This window comes from Eubalaena glacialis, chromosome 17, assembly GCF_028564815.1.
Source record: "Eubalaena glacialis isolate mEubGla1 chromosome 17, mEubGla1.1.hap2.+ XY, whole genome shotgun sequence".
Taxonomy (NCBI): domain Eukaryota; kingdom Metazoa; phylum Chordata; class Mammalia; order Artiodactyla; family Balaenidae; genus Eubalaena; species Eubalaena glacialis.
In genome coordinates, this window is record NC_083732.1 from 86,638,018 (window position 1) to 86,655,753 (window position 17,736).

The 17,736-nt window shown below is 44.3% G+C and overlaps 1 protein-coding gene across 10 annotated transcripts in view; it reads right to left on the reverse strand.

The window, feature by feature from the left end:
• Positions 1-17,736, reverse strand: part of PTK2 (protein tyrosine kinase 2) — a 262,366-nt gene that overhangs the window by 177,515 nt on the left and 67,115 nt on the right. For 6 of the 10 annotated variants that reach the window (XM_061172260.1, XM_061172266.1, XM_061172258.1 and 3 more), the window contains one exon: positions 17,313-17,453. The exons of 3 other annotated variants lie outside the window; for them this stretch is intronic. Coding sequence is in view for 1 of the 7 variants with exons in the window: in XM_061172269.1 (XP_061028252.1) it covers positions 12,379-12,478 (100 nt within the window). In the remaining 6 variants the exon portion in view is untranslated. Of the gene's footprint in view, positions 1-12,378; positions 12,652-17,312; positions 17,454-17,736 lie in introns of those variants that run through there. One more of the 10 variants, XM_061172269.1, reaches the window with a different exon arrangement.

The window sequence follows — 17,736 nt, forward strand, 5'->3', positions numbered from 1 at the left end:
GTTCCGTTAGTCACCTCATTTACACAAGTGGACACCGAGGCACTGAGAGGTTAGGCGATTGCCCCAGATCACACAGCTGCATGTCTACGAGTTCACCTCCACACCAGATACTGGCCAGTCCAAGGATGAGCCACCGACCCGCAGCACAGCACCACGGGGAGTGTGCAAGCCCCAGCACAAACCTACCCAACCCGAACCAAGATCACCACGTGAATCCTATGCAAGTTCAGTCTGGTAGACTACCTGCATCAAAACTACCAAGCTATATTATAATTTTCTTTAGTATATCATTTACTTTCCACCTATCAATTCAACCTCCCCCAACCCCCCAATGTATTAGAGAAGCGTACGTATAAGGCATTCTCCCAGGCAATCAGGACACGTTGATAACAGGTCCTCATGAGAAAAGCCACCACAGACAAATGCACTAAGAACACAGCGCTGGGGACTACCCTGGTGGTGCAGTGGTTAAGAATCCACCTGCCAATGCAGTGGACATGGGTTCGAGCCCTGGTCCGGGAAGATCCCACATGCTGTGAACCAACTAAGCCCGTGCGCCACAACTACTGAGCCTGCGCTCTGGAGCCCGCGCGCCACAACTACTGAGCCCACATGAGCCCGCGTGCCACAACTACTGAAGCCTGCGCGCCTAGAGCCCGTGCTCCGCAACAAGCCACGCCACCATGACGAGAAGCCCGCGCACCACAACTAAGAGTAGCCCCCGCTCGCCAGAACTAGAGAAAGCCCGTGCGCAGCAATGAAGACCCAACGCAGCCAAAAATAAATTAATTAGTTGGGAAAAAAAAAAAAAAAAAAACAGTGCTGGGGGGGGCAGGGGCGTGGCGAGGAAAGAAAAGGTCCAGCTCAGACTCGCGACGTGGTCAGGGTTCCGATATACGGTGAGTTCCAAGCTGGGATCCTGAGAATGGGTATCAAAACTTATACCCAACAAAAGATAAGGTCTCTGGTGTAGGTGAGAGTGCTCCAGGGAGTCAATGCAAAGCCAACGTGCCTTTAATTCCATCCGCAGGGAAGCAGGCCAAGGCCCAGCTGCAGAGGCAGGTTCAGAGCCTGACTGGTGTTAGATATGCACCTGGGCAGCAATTCAGCCCATCCAGACCAATCAGAAGGTTCCTGTTATAATCCAGACAGGATAAATGGCCTGAGGAGAAGAAAGATTTGAAAGCTATAAAAAACCCAAGAGGACAGGATTGATCAACTCGCGTATGCAAGACTACAGGAGAGTCAGCAGTCATTTTCCTGGCTTGGGCAGCTAAGTGGGAAAGCGATACCATTCCACTGGGATAAGGAACACAGGAGGGGCAGATGCTGTTTGTTGGTGGAAGGGGGATGGGCAGGAAGTAAAAGGATCAATTCAGTTTGGTATTTGTTACTGGGAACAACTCAGGTCTAAATGCCTGAACTCAAGCCAGATGAAGGAGGCACTTCATGCCTCCAGTTACGGGGCGGGGGGCGGGGGGAAGCAGGGAGCCCTGACTTCTGGACATTTACTTTGGAAAGGGGAATAAGCCTCGGGCCACCACAGTTGCTCTCAGGCTGGGGATGGGAGGGGGCGGGGCACGACACACATGACTCTGACATTTTGATTTGGGTTCTTTGAAGCCTTTTAAAATACATATATAATTTCTCAGCTACAAATGAATCTTTGTACTCCTAAGGGGGAGAAGTCAATTTGCCTTTGGGAAAATACTGCCACTCTTTTGGGGGGGTGGGTGGGCACTGTGCAAAATGAAAACGGCATAATGGCAAGGACTCCCAATGTGGCGTTAAACTGCTATGCATCAAAAAGAGTGATTTTCCTAATATGCAGAGATTGATTTGGGCTGTCTGGTTTGGAACTCATTATCATAAAGGCCGCTCATGAGACAGAAAGGTATGAATTAGACCAGGGGCTCACAGGGGTTTATTTAATTAATTATTCATGCAGCATTTACCATGCCAGGACTATTCTAAGCACTTAAACGTGTGCTTAGATTAAAAATCATTTAATCCCCATAACAACCTTATTTTCCCTGCTTTACAGATGTGAGAAGAGAGAAGCCCAAGGCCCAAAGCCACAGGCCTAGTAAATGGGCCTCAGCAGGCAGAGGAGCTGCAGAGGCCACGCCCTTGCTCAGCAAGCCCTGCTGCCCCGGATTTGCGGTCACTAGCGGGCGGGCCGCTGCATGGCAACACTGGCAACACGCACCGAGTGGCCATTCTCCGTCCTTGCAGTCGCCACCATGCTGTCCTGGCCTCGGCCGTGAGCCAGCTGCAAGGTGTTACTGCTACTGCCCACTCTTTCACAGCCAGCCAGCCTCATCCATTTGTTCATGCCGGTCCCTGTAGGCCACACCTCCCTTGGAGTAATTAATTCTAAAGGCATTTATTGAGCCAACGACTGACTAGTATGGATTACAGAAAGATATAATCCTAACCTGAAGAGCGTTCAGCCTAGTTAGGAGAGAGCTACACACACGCACATACACATACACTCACATGTGTGGTTATTTAATTACAGCTTTAACAAGTACTATTTAAAAATTACAATTAGAGTAAGAGCAGTAAAGAAAAAGCCCCAAATCATCACAGAATCATTACATCACAGCGGCAGCGCGTGCTGTGCCGGGCTGAGGAAGACCAGTTCAGCGCTGGTGGTGGCGGGGGGAGGGGGGGCCCGAGAGGCGGCCCCAGGGGCGGGCTTCAACATTTGAGAAGCTTCAATCCAGAAACCCTTCTCCTTTGGTTCAGAAAATGCTCTTGCATCATTTCTTTGATGATTTTATCTTTTTTCTCTTTCTGCAACTTTTACTATTTGGATACTGAACCTTCTGAATTCATCATCCTACTTTCCTTCTTTTCTCCCCCATTTGTCTTTCCTTTCCATGTTCTGAGCCACCTTCCACATTACTTCCCAATGCTGCTGCTGAGTTTATTTCTGCTTTCTTACTTTTAATTTTCTTGTTCTTGAATGTACTTTTTAAAAGAATTCTGTTTGTCTTTCACAGAGGCGACATCTCCTCTTAGCACTCTGGAAACCTGACACTGGGACTTTAATCGTGTTCTTTCAGCTTCCTTCTCTTGTTGTTTCATCTCTGTAGACTGTTTGCTGCTTGTTTCTCTGTTCTGGTCTCCCATCTTGAAAGCAGAGGCTGTCTTTAAATACCTGGTTGTCTGTCAGGGACCCTGTGCTGAGCAGGGAAGCAGCCACTCGGCCAGAGATCCCCGAAGGTCAGGACCTGCCTTTCCCTTGGACCAGCGTCTCCAGAAGAGAACGTCTCCACCTCCTGACAGGATTCCGGGAATCAAGGAAAAAGAAAGCATGGCTAATTGCATTTAATCCCCCGTTCTGAGTGCAAGAATACGTTCAACATACTACGTTTTACCAGAAATTTTCCACAGTAAAGTTTTTAAAACAATATATGCAGAAGCCAGCCCACAACGGGGAGAATAAATTATGACAAGAGCACTGCAGCAGCGATGGCTGTGGAGACCTGCCCTGGTCAGGCACAGCCCTCAGAAGCAAGACTGAATTCTCTCTCCCTTAAACAGCTTACCTACTTTCTATGGGCAAGACCCTGGAGGTTACAAACAGCTCAAACCTCACCTAAATCACACAAATAACCCTTTAAAGAAGAAGCCCAGTATGATCTCAGGGCTGTAACTGAAGACAAGTGGAAATCCGACAGAAGAAGCTGGTCTCAGGGAAGGGCTTCGGCAGGACCTCTGGGCAAGATCCTGATGAAGGAGTAGCACGTGTTCTCTGGTAACAACGCAGCCAGAAAAATACTGCAAGGGCCGGTGCTCACTCACAGCTCTGGGGCTCTCAGTCGCGCCAGGCTCTGTGAAGTGGGAGTCACAGTACCTCCCCTATGGGGGGAGAGGATAAGCATACAGTGCTCAGCAAGACATACGAACCCAAGTCAGCATGCAGCAGGCGACAGCTGCTACAGAAGGAGAGCTCTGAGCTGGACTGTCCTCTAAGTGGAAACCTTGCAAGACCTTCCCGTTTAACTCATACTTCAAAAGTCCCATCTCTGTCCCCAATCAGCATCATCCCTGTTCCTAGTGGTCACACTGCTGCATGACCACACACAGCTTCATGAATCCTTGTCCAAAAAGGAAACAACAGATTCCCATTCTTACCGTGATAATAGCTGGTATATTTGAAATGTACTGTTAAATCCAATAACCAAATTAAGCACAGTGTTCCTTTAGATTTTCCCCCTAAACCTTGTCCTATAAAACAACTATGCATTTTTTACACTGAAAACATGCCACCGGTATACCATTCCATCGTGAATCTACACAAAAGCTGAAACAAGAAGAACAGTCAACAGTTCAGGACTATTATCTTCTCAATGAAATTCTGTCAACTTTACAAAGCAGTTAAGATTTTCACAGTAAAAAAAATTCATATTAAGGTATGATATTCTGGCAGAATTTTGTTTCTCTTAAAAAAAAAACGGTTAACAAAACAGACCTCGGGGGAGATCAACATGCTGGCCTCACCCTGGTTAACAGATCCTGTGTTTGTCCCTTGATTTTCTCAGTAAGACAGACTGCACACATCTTTCACTAGATGATTTTTCTGGCTGTGCTGTATATCATACAAACGGATGCATAAGAGAACACTGTCTAACTTTTATGAGAACTTTGATATGAAAAACTTACAAAAAGATTACAACAAAAAAAAATTACAGACCGATGTCCCTCATGAAAATAGACACAAATACCCTAAACAGAATCCTACATCTTCAATCTCGCAATGTATAAATAGGGTAACGGATAACCCATCACCATCAGGTGGGATTCATCTTAGGAATGCAAAGTTGGTTTAACAATCAAAATGTAATTCATATTATCACATCAACAGATACAGAAAAAGAGCATGACAAAATTCAACACTCTCTAATGATTTAAAAAAAAAAAACCTCTCAGAAAACCAGGAATTAAAAGGGAAGTTTTCTGATTTGATAAAGGATATCTTAAAAACAAAAAAGACAAAACTGAGCTAAATCCTATTTAGCATTGAGTACTTTCTTCTTAGGGTCGGAACAAGACAAGGACATCCCTTCTTGCCATTTCTACTCAACCCTGGGATGAAGGTTCAAGTTGAGGTAGGCAAAAAGGTAGGACAAAGAAACAAAAGATATCAAGATTGTAGAGAAAAATAGCTTTATTTACAGATTACATGATTATAGTTTTTTAGGACTGTCTACTTGTGAAAATAAACCACCAGAACTAATACGTGAATTTACAGTAAGGCCACAAGATAAGCTAACAAGATAATCTATTTCTACATACTAGGCCAACAATTGGAAAAATAAACTTAAAAACCGAATAGCATCAAAAAAAAGTCCAGACCACCACACTAAGATCTACTATACACTAGTGTATGATATTGGATAGATACACCAGAAATCTCAATACTGTTCATAAGGCATTCTCCGAAATTGATCTACAGCTTCAACACAGCCCCATCAAAACAGAATAGAAAAAAAAAAAAAACAATTAACTCCAAAAACTGCTGTAACTGGTAAAACTTCCTATCCGTAAGTTTGCAAATTCAACTGAACACTGTGAAAACAGGCAAAAAACCAAAGAACAAAAAAATTCACCAACATCTGAGAATAAGAACACAAAAAAATGAACCAAAGCTACATGAACCACAGAATAAACTAAAGTTTGTCTTTTTACTCAAAGAAAAAATTTACTGCCATTGGTTTCTTTTCAACAAATTCCTACAAAATACTTAAAATATGACTCAATTTATACAACCTTTCAGGAAGAAAGGTATAAAAATACAAATGTATATAAGTTAAAGAAGTTAAAGATGATAACACATATACACCTCATCATAAACCTAAATTATGTGAGCTACATGTCAATAATATTACGTAAATTTACACAAATGTTACTTAAATGCAAAACAAAAATATTCAGTGATAATTTTTTTTTAATATTTATTTATTTAGGTTGCACCAGGTCTTAGTTGCAGCATGCATGCGGGATCTAGTCCCCTGACCAGGGGTTGAAACCGGGCCCCCTGCATTGGGAGCGTGGAGTCTTACCCACTGGACCACCAGGGAAGTCCCTAATTATTTTAACATTAGCTTTTTCTCTTTAACTGAAAACTGATAAAGTTATGAATTACAGAAAACTGTTGAATTTACAGTTTAAACAATTACAGACGAATCTGAAATTAAAGATTTGTGAACACTATTTTTAAAAATCAGTATCACTAACCATTAAAGCGCTAGAAAGAACTCAACAGTTTTTTAATTTTCCCAACAAAGTCTCCATCACCCTTCTCACTGGTTTCCAGAGACTCAGACCGCCACCGCTGCAGGCAGACAAGAGGACTCACTCCATTAAGGCGCTCATCTGCTCACGACAGCAGTCGGCCACACACGAGGCACCGGACGCAGTAGTGAGCCAGGGCAGACTGGCCCCTTGCCTCCGAGGTGTGCACTTCACTGCAGGAGAGCGAGCGAGCCCAACAGGTGAACCACAGACAGTACGTGAGCTGGTGAGGAGAGCAAGAGAGAAGGAAAGCAGAGGAGCGGGGAGGATGGTGGTGGCAGGAGGAGGGCCCCATTTCACCAGGGGGGCCAAGGAGGACACACTCATGTAGCTTATTGTCCAAACCGGGAGAGCTGGCGGGGGTCTCGGGGGTGGGCGGCGAGTGTTAAGACGGATAAACTGGGGCACTCACTTTCCCTACCTGGCTGACAAGGGCATATCTGAGCAAAAACCCCGCGTCCAACTAAAGCTCTAGAACTGCGTGTGGAGAGAACCCCGGGGAGAACTAGCGGCCTCTTCCCCAGATACAATGAGGACGAGTGAAAGAATCAGAGAGAAAGGTGTCTGAATCCCCACGCTACCGGCTCTGTGGGCGAGGGAAGGGATGCTAACAAGATTCCAAACAGGAGAGAAAAGGGAGCTCCCGGTGACCCCACACAGCTAGCTGCTCTCCTTATCTCTGTTCAAGCGCTGCCTGACTGTCCTCTCCTTCGCCTCTGCAGCGATAGCGACACCTGTTACTTTCATATTCTCGATTTACCCTAAACTCATGTACTCGATATGCCTGCTCCATGCGAGGGATACAAATACACTGCACTAACATTTACCCACGGTTAACTCCCTACGACGTGAGGAAAGGGACCAGCGCCATGAGGAGACAATCAAGGAATCTGAGCTGGAGTGGCTGGGGTCACAGAGGGAACTGTGAAGGGAAAGGGTGTCCCAGGTGGAGGGAAAAGCATCCCCCACCTGAGGAAGAGTTCAAGGAACTGACAGACGACGGTGAGGGACAGAGGCAGACACGGTGTGCCTCCCGTGCGGCGGATGAGGCTCCCAGGGAGAGGGAAGACGGCGCCCAGTCCGTGCACAGGGGCCTGACTAGGCCTGGCACCCACCTGGGGAGTCCCGGTCTTCGGAGGCAGGGGGAGTCCCAGGAAGAAGAGCCCCACCCCTACCCCTCGAAGAAACAGGGTGGAGGGCAAGGTTTCCCTACTCACCCCTCTCCATCGGCCTCAATGCAACTCAAGCTGCAGTCGGTGGGAAAGCCCACATCCTCTGGGACACGCCAACACCTTCGGGTCTCAGCGCCTTCACGCGCAAAATCCCTAGAGCACGGAGCGCCCTCCCACCCTCTGGGCCTGAATCGAAATGGCCCAGACTACCAGTTCAGCCTTCCTTTTCACTCAGCAAACTACTGGGTGCTGACAACATGTCCGACCAGAGGGATTTAAAAAGTAATAAGGCCTGTAAGAAGTTGACAACCAGGTAACAGGAGACAAGCAAATAAGCAGAGCTGAGTGAGTCGCCAGCTATGCCAGTGTGTGCAGCGCCCAGCCCTGTGGGCCGGTGAGAGACAGAGGGCCACGCGCGGAGCAGAGTCCTGAGGGCTTCACGTGTGAAGAAGAAGGAAAGTTCCACACAGGAGCAGCAAAAGCGTAAGGGGCAGGCGAGGCACAACCCGGCAGGGTCCTCTCAGAACGCTAAGTGCACGCAGTGCTGCGAGGCTGGAGCCTGCAGGAGCTGGGGAGGGGGGGAGAGGGCGGAGGGGAGGGGGGGAGAGGGCGGAGGGGAGGGGGGGAGAGGGCGGAGGGGAGGGGGGGAGAGGGCGGAGGGGAGGGGGGGAGAGGGCGGAGGGGAGGGGGGGAGAGGGCGGAGGGGAGGCGGGCAGTGCCTGAGGACACCACTGCAGCAGCAGGGCAGGCGGAGGGTGGACGGGAACTCAGCTCAGCGTTCACTGAGGCCGCTACGTGGAGGCGCCATGACCTGGTCCCTGGGCTGTGCGCTCATAAAACTCAGTCACTCCTCTGGAGAGCACCGGATTTCTTTGACTGTAAATTTACAGGTATCTAGACAGCTACATAAATATAACTATGAAATGTTTATATGCTTACATAATAATATATTTTTAATCTGTCTCCCCCGCAAGTCAATTAGCTCCTCAAGCTGTCAGATCGGATGGCTGTGATCCCACAGGCGTGGCAGAGGGCAGCTATCAGACCCTGGAGCCTGACCCAGACCCATCTGTTGAGAGAACCGAATGTAGCATGTGTGCTGCTACAAGAGGAAACCCAAAGACCAATTCACTCCTTTTGTTGAGCAATTTTTAAGGATTAGCTAACTCTATACAGAATTTGTTCATTCATTAGGTAATATTTATTTGTGCCAATTACTTGTCAAGCAGGAAAAAACCTGACATAATCCCTGACTTTGTTAAGTTTACCATCTAGCAAAGAAGAGGTCAAACAAGTGCAATATACCATGATAAATAACAGTAAATGTTGTGCAAGAAATAAAAAAAAAAGAAAAAAAAATGTTGTGCAAGACAGAAGAAAAGGCTCAAGGAGGGAACACCAGAGAGAAACTAGTTTAGCTGAGACCTAAAGGTGCAGGAGTCAGCTGGGCAGAGAAGGGAGACAAGAGGCAACTGCAGCTGCAGAAGGCCTAAGAGTAAAGACTTTGGGTGCCCCAGGCACTGAAAAGTCAAAATGAGCAAGAGGCCAAGGGCCCAAAGCTGGAGACAGTGGACAGAAGCCAGATCAGACGAAGCCCTGCAGGCCATGTTAAGGATTTGCAATTCCATCCGATTCTAATGAGAAGTCACTGGGGAGTTTGAAAAAGAATAACATCAGATTTATGTTTTTACAAAATCACTCCAGCAGGTGTGTGAAGGATGAACATGTGAGGAAACAGGAAGACCAACAGGAAGCAACTCCCATAGCCCAGAGAGGGAGAGAAGGTGAGGAATTCAAGACCTATTATGGAGACAGAATCATCAGGCTAAAAAGATGGATCCCTTATACATGGAAGAAGGCGTCAAAGAGGCATCCTGGGTCTGTGGCACGAACAACTGAGTGGATGGGGGTTTGACATGTTTATTAAGACACAGGATTTGGGGAGGAACCGATTTCAGGGGTAACAAGTAAGAGGCTCCTCTCTGGCTGGTATCAGATGCTTATGAAAAATACAAATGTAGGTATCCAGAGGCAGCTGACCCCTGGAGTCTGACACACAGAAGAGAAAATGGGCTGTACACAGAGACGGATGGATGGATGGGTGGGTGGATGGATGGGTGGATGGGTGGATGGGTGGATGGGTGGGTGGGTGGATGGATGGATGGATGGATGGGTGGGTGGATGGATGGATGGATGGGTGGGTGGGTGGGTGGGTGGGTGGGTGGGTGGATGGATGGAGTTTAAAATACTGATACAGAAAAAGCATGACTTCAACCACAGGATCCAGAATCACACAAATGAACTATTAATAGTATATTCAATCTCAATCTACCACTGAAAGACACAGAAAAAAATCAACAACACATTTATTCCTAACAACCAAATCTGACACCTCTCAATCCTTCCCTGTCTTTCAAAAAGATGAAACAAACAATGTACATACTGATATAATCAAAGAACTTTCCAAGCAGGGCTTTCTGCACTTAGTAGCCTTGCAGCCAATTAACAGCACTGTAAACATTTACACTTACTTCAATATCCTGAATTAAAACTGTCTTTAAGCTTAGGAAATTATGATATAGTTGAACACAATTTATAACACAGTCCTCTTAAATATGTTAAAATACAATCTTCAGCAGGTGGAATCTAAGGTGGGTTCTTTAAACTAAATTCATCAGTACAATAAACTTTATTATAGAAAAGACTCCAGAGTGTTTTAAGGAAAAAGTTTTCACTTCAAAGTACACAAATATAGGTCTGTTCTATTATTTTTAGCCTGTTCTAGTAAGTATTTTACATGTCTTCTTAAATTGGGCCATGGCTGTTTTTTGAGGTTAATGTGACTGATAAAATCAAATGTGAGGTTTAGAATGTCTAACTGCAAATAGAGATTTGGATATATATTCTTTGGATTTGAGCTTTTTACTTTGTCTCTCTCTAAAAGTAGTAATTTTATACTTTAAAATAACCAATTCAGACAATTCCTGCACAGCAACATCTTTGTCTTTATCACACAGCAAAAATTAAGCAGGATAAACACCTAAGGGCGAGAGAGTAAGCGGAGAAGGCAGAGGGGACCTGTCCTGAGATGGTGCCTGTGCGCTCACGGGGCGGCGGGCTCAGCCCCAGAAGGGGACAGGGTGCAAGCTCCCCAGCGTTGTCAGAATCTGCTCCTGAAGGATCCATCTGAGGAGACAGCCTGTTCCAGCCCTACACGCAGACTGACTTTGACCTTGACACCATCCCTACCTTTTCCCTCTTCTACACATGCGAGCTCTGCCCTCGTGCCCAAGCCCACCTCTATCAAAATGATATTTCAGTTAAAAACGCCTCTACTCATTTGCTCTGCAGTCAGCAAACATAATGGAAAAATAAGTGGCTTCAATCAATTGCTTTGGGATGAACAAAAACACTACAATCTCTCTTCCAAAGTTCATAGTTCTAAAGTCACTTTGAATTTTTTAAAAACTTAGTAGCTGATTATTTAATATCACATTGCCACTGGATTCATGTATCTTGAATCTAGCCTAGACGTTGTGAGTGAAATCAGAGCCTCATTGTTAAGGATAAGTGCTAACAGAGAGCTATCATTTGCTATCACACAATGCAAGTGGTATTATATAAATGAATCCCAGCAAATCTGGGAAAAGATCAAAATTTTCAACAAGTATAGAACTCTTCACCACTGAGCACTGATCATGCTCAATTATACTATACAGTCCTGAGGTGAGAATCTGCAATTTAAGAAGTTCCCAAACCCAACATCCTTTAAAACTCAAGAGTTTGAATTAACTGCAAAATCTTTACTCTTAATATCTAATTATGTAATAAAATGACAGTCTTTGTTTCATCATACTAAAGGATTCTAATATCACATGTTTTAAAAATGTTTAAAAGCCTTAAAAAAAAAAAAAAAAAAAAAAAAGCCTAGAAAAGAATTAATAGGTAATGACAACAACTCAAATGAAAACCAATTTAATTTTGTGCTAACACATCAAAATATCCTGGTGGTACTAAAATTTTTAACCTGAACACTAAATTTAATCAGTCTGAAACTTTACTTATAATACTGCAGCTCTTTACCCAGTGCAGAGTCCTCCTTTTAAAAATCTTTCCTAAGTGGAGTAAGATGATATTTAAATATATATTTTTTAATAATAAATATTTTTATTAAATTCTTCATTAAGGACTTTACCTCCCAGGTTAAATATTCAATTCACTACTACTTTAAGCAAAACAGCCTACCTGTCTTGGTCTTATTCATACGTGAATTATATGGCATTTTTAACTTCTAAACACGCTCCCCAAATACCGTCTTGAGTGTTACAATGAAATGCTATGTTTTATATTTTTATTTTTATATAACTAAAACTCCTAACAACATTACAGTGGAAAATTGTTTATTCACAGCATTGCTGACCCTTAGTGATAAGCCCACCTTACAGTAACAAGGAGTTTCCAATTAAATATACAGTCTTTACAGTGAGGAAAGGAAACCAATTTTTGAAATAAGAAAATCTATGTTACTCTTTTTTCCTACAGTCTTATTTAAGCTTAGTCTCTTTATTCTTTAAAAACTTCTGCCTCACAGAATGGGTAGGACGTCTTGATTAAAACTCAAAATAAAACATGCAACTTCAAGAGACATAAGACAGAGCATAAAAAGAGTTTACTCATTTAAATGCATTTCCATAAAAATAATTTTATTTACTTTTTGAAACACTCTCTAATTGGTTTTATGCAATAGTTGCAAACCCATACCACGTAATTTCCCTTTTTCCTTAAATTTAATTGTGAATCTCTTTGAAATAAGTTCTGACAAACTCTTATCCACCTTCTTAGTGCAAAAGCATGAATCTAAATAAAATTTAAACCGAACAGATTTTTAATCTACTTATACCTTTAGCCCAACACACTGGAAATGGACTACAGCCGCTCTTCTCCATACAGACAGCACCTGCGGGTCCCAGGGCCCCTCGGCCCGTCACTTCCAACAACATAAAGTCAGTCCTAGAAAGATCAAGCCAGGAGTCCGCACACCAAGTCCCCGTTCATCGCTCCTACAGAATTTGCTTCGATCCACAAGCAAGACTAAGCTTCCCCTCTGCGCTCCTTTTTTCAGAGCTTGAAGCAAAATTTGGGAGGTGTTCCCTCTGTAATGTTTTCCAGCAGCCTGAAGAATGCCTCTCAGTTACAGAATCTTCTCAAGCTTCCGCAACCTGAAACACAGACCTTCCTGGCCAGATTAAGCTACTGAACAGAAAGAAACCAGCAAGTAACGTGACCCCAAGGGTCTGTGTTCCTAGATTCATTCAGGGAAAGAGAGCGAGAAGGAGGGGAGGGAGGACACAGGGTGGAGAAAAAGGCGGCCGGTAGCCAGAACCTTATTAATATGCTAATCTTACCCTTCGGTTCAATTCATCTGGCAGACTTCTGTTTACGAAACTAACAGACGATTCTAGAATTGGGTAAGCTGCAAATCAAGTCTGACCCAGATCATGTCTGTAGGTGCCTGCTCAAACCACTGTTGTTTTTCAAAGTCGTGCTTTTGGCATTTTACCAGCCTAATTCTGACCTTACAGTTAAAATAATTACCTTGATGAAATAAGAATAATTCTGAAAAAAAAATCCTGATCAACACTAAAAACAAGTCTGTAAAAAATGTCCATAGGAATCCAAATATTTTTGAGGTAAAATATTTTTCCAGATTGATACTTGAAAAGTAAGTTTGTAAATTTATAGAAAGTATCTAGAAAACACATAAAAACAAGAATTTGAGGTTGCCAGATACTTTCAAAATTAGCTTTAGGGAATACTGAGGGATCCAAGATGCATTTCTTTTTTTAGCTTCAAAATATAAGTGAATAATAAACTCATACCGAAGAAGTAGGACAGAAAAATACCCTAATAATCTGTACTAGCAACTTTTTTAAGATGCAAAGCTACTTACTTTCTCCATTCAAACTGAGAGATAATCAAGGTCGTCTAAAAAATTTAGCTCTTTGAACACATTCCACACTTATTATCTTAGCAGTAAGACAGTAAGTAACTAGGTTCCTGGAGCCTTTGCCTGAGCACAGTTTAGCCCTCCTAATACATGGGTGATTCTGTTAGTAGTAAATCCCGTAAGCTAATAAAAAATCAAGTACTTTACTTAAATCCCATAAGCTAATAAAAAATCAAGTACTTTACTTAACTGTGAATTCACTAACTTCTGAAAACAAGAGCTGAACAAAGGCTGTGTCCAGTGACGCCTCAGGGCAGCGTGTTCCGTTTCTAACAGCTCCCCTAGATAATGCTTTGTCCGCAGGCTTTACCTTCAGGCTCCTAATTGCAGGCAGAGCTCAAGTGACCCCTCATATGCCCCAGTGAAAACACATCATTCACCACAGAGAACTCTGACCTCAGGCAACACTGGTAAGAAAGGGGGCTCCAGAAAACACAGGCAAGCAAGCCAGAAAAAGAACAGAAAAAACAAGCAGACAGACCCAGCAGAATTCATGAAAACCACCCCAGCTTCCCCCATTACTGAGGAGAGCCCAGGACAGAAAGGAACATCAGTGGGCAAGTCTGGTACCTGGTTCAGCCCCATGACAACGGCTTGGTGCTTAATCTGAAACCATCAGCTAACAGACTGTATAAACAACCCAAGCAAACTGTGAGTCTCTCTTGGAACCTATGACTCTCAAAAATTAAAAAATCAAGGCTACCTTGTCACCAACCATATCCTACACACCAGATACTGATTACATCTCATTTTCACATCTTCTAAGCAGAATCAGTGCCACCACATCTTTTAAAGATGAGTAAAGACAGGGCCATTCAACCAGGCAGAGGCACAGTGTCACTGAGCCCAGCCATATCCGGGAAGCAGGGGTCTTCACGAACAGCCCAGAAGGCCACAGCAGCAGCTGTGCAGAAAAGCTAGCGGGGGGTGGGGGGCGGGGTGGCTAGAGCTGATGCAGGGCAGTGGAGGCGGGGACGAGGGGCAAACTGGGCGCTTTCTAGGATGGAAAAAGTGAGTGGGGGGAGAAGCCCAGTTTCCAAATGAAGTAACCAGTGGATGGCAGCTTTCTCTCCCATCCACCAAGCTAATTTATATTTTACTTCAATATCCAAATGTTACCTCCTGGTGTGCAAGGTCCTGAGGGTCTGAAAGCTGGAAAGATACAGAGAAGCATAAACTTCTCCAGGACACAGGGAACAGTGGCTGCCTGACGAAGCAGAGCCCAGATGGAAGCAGCAGCTACAAGAAAGTTAAGAACCACTGCAGCGACTGAAAAGAAAGAGCAGCCGGCGTGAGAGCAGGAGAGGACGCAGGTGCTCGGCGCACAGCAGAAAAGCACCTGCGGACCAGCACTGTGCCAGGTGCTTTCACACATAAAACAACTGAGTTTAACCCTTAACACGATCCCAACAAAGCACTTCCTTCCCCTTTTCTACAGAAGAGGATCTTGAGGTTCGGAGGCGGAGCGATCTGCCTCAGGCCTAAGAGCCGAAAAACTATGAGTACCAGCCAGTGTGGTGATATGACGACTCCTATTTTCTTTTCGCTAAATATTAAAACAACTTATGCTTTTAAATTCCCAATCAAGTGACATCTTGAAAAGAATGGGAAGAGCCTACAGTTAATAGCAACAAAAGTGAAAAAAGTAAGCAATCCCTTTACGCTCTGATTCATGAAATTCTATATATTAATATAAAAAGCTCTTTGGTATTTAAACAACCTCTTTATAGTATCAATCTAGCTAAGAGCAACTCTGGTTAAGTCCCACTTAACAAGTAAACTCTTAATTAAAATTTACTTTAAATAGAAAGATTACTATTTGCTCAGGCCCCAAGCCTTGGTCACCCCAACTTCTTTCTCTGTCTCTTAGATCAAAGCATTCCATCAGCGAAACCCACCATCCCTGCCTTCAGACTACACCTGGGCCGTGACCTCCCCCCGCCCGCTGCCCCACGTCTGCTGCCGTCTGGCACCCACAGGCCTCCCCACCGCCCACCCCACTGTTTTTGGCTTGCTGCTCCACACTCAACTCTCAAGCCAGCAGCTGCAACTGACCCTTCCTTTCAAAACATCAATCACACCATTTCACTCCTTTGCTAAAAACTCACCAAAGGTTCCCCAACTCCCCTGAACAGGTGACCTGCACACCGAGCGTGGTCTGCAAGTCCCTGTGCCAGGAGGCTCCCCTACTGTCTACACCCTCATCTCCTCACCACCACCATCCCCGCCCCCGGGCCTTCTCAGTTCCAACCACACTGAGCTCCCTGTTGCCCTTTGCCCACACGAGCCATGCACGACACCTCAGGGCCTTGACACTGCCTGTCCCTCTAGGTTGGACACTCTTGCCCCAGGTAACCACAAGGCTCACTCCCTTTCCTCCGAGCCTTTGCTCAAATGTCACTTACTCCACGAGGCCTATCCTGACCGCCTCATCTAAAATTGCACAGCCCATACCCTAACCCAGCCTCACCTCCTCACAGCATGATCCCCTCTACAACACCACGTGCCTTATTCTGCACCTCGTCCACTGTCTGGCTGCCCCACTACAATGCACTCTCCATGGCGGGAAGGACGTCGTCGGTTCTGCACGCCGTCTCCAGGGCCTCACTGCTAAAACGGACAGTAAAATGTACAGGCTGTATTCCACACATTCCTCCTCTATCCCCTGTAGGTAATGAGGACACGGCAGAGGGAAGTTCTATTTTATTTTAGAGGCCACGACCATAGAGAAAGCATCAGAGATTCTAGGTATCAGGACCCGACACTAAGCTCCGTGACAGCATGGCCTGCCTCAGTCTTGGGCACTGCTTCACCTCCAAGACCCAGCACAGGGGCTTGAAAAATATTTACTGCATGAATACGTGAATTACACGTGTTGTAAACCTTGCTTTTCTTCCCCCATAAGAATGGAAAAAGAAAAATTGATATAAATTCTACAAAAACCATGTGGAATGCCCTTCCTCATCCCACATAAAAAATAAATCACACAACTGTAGTATTCTGATACTCCGATCAGAACTTCCACTGCAGATTTTAGTAGAGCAATAATGAAACTAATGTGCGAGATTAGAAGGCTAGCAAACAATGCCATAAGCAAGATCAGTAAGCAGAAAAACCCTTCATACACTGTATAATTTTGTCCAATCTGGCTTCCCTACAGAAACCTGGCCTTAAATAAGAAAGTCATTGGGAAAGAACTATTAAGAAACAAACTGCTTGTAAATGTCACAAAAGCAGCTCACAAAGATACAACTCTGACTTTTCACAGTTCTCATACAGTTATCATGGTTTTACTTGTTTGCCTTAAGTTAGCACCAAAACTTTAGGGCAGTACTTCTTAGAAGAGTAAAGCACTGGTAAATGCTTATATGTCAACCAACAGGAGGAATGTAAAAGAAAACTATGATTCACATTATACACACACAATTCAAAATTTATCTTCATTAATCAAAAGTTAAAGATTGAAATAAAATCAACACTTTCACAATATGGTACCTCCATTAGCAACTGATAGTTACAACATACCCTAACTTCTGTAGCTGGGTATCCTGTTCCAAGCTTACTTCCAGTAAGACTCATAGAATTACCATTTCTGTGTCATTGCGTCTCACTGTTTCCACCACAAACACAGAAAAAAATTTTCTGAAAATTTTAGTATCAATAAAAATTATGACTTGGTAAGAACTAAAGAAATTCAAGCTTAACAATGGCCATAATCACCTTCTGAAGACAAACAGACAATAGATCGCAAAACACAACATATTCCGAAAGGTGATGGTATTGGTATTACTTGCTTTCCCTGCCAACTTTCATAACAATTACCATACCTCCCTTCCGTTATTCTGGAGGAACTCTGGGGAAGCTGAGGAAGGCACTGAATTTGCAACTGGAAGATGCAAAGGAGCCCCAGTTCTATCCGTGAGACAAAGTAAGAATCATTTCACCATCCTGAACCTCAGTCTGTTCACCTGTAAAACAAGGACAATGACAATACCTATCACCTCTTGAACAGTGATGACGTGTCAATCACAAAAGAGCAGAACAGCAACACTAATAATAATGAAAACATAATGATAATGATGATGCCAGGTTAATGCTTACTATGCACAAAGCCCTGTTCTAAGTACTCTTATCCCACGAGGCAGACTCTATTACCCCCACTGCACAGATGAAGAAATTTGAGCACAGAGAGATAACTTGTTCCAGGTCACAGAGCTTCTAAGGTGCAAAACTAGAAATCAAACTCAGCCA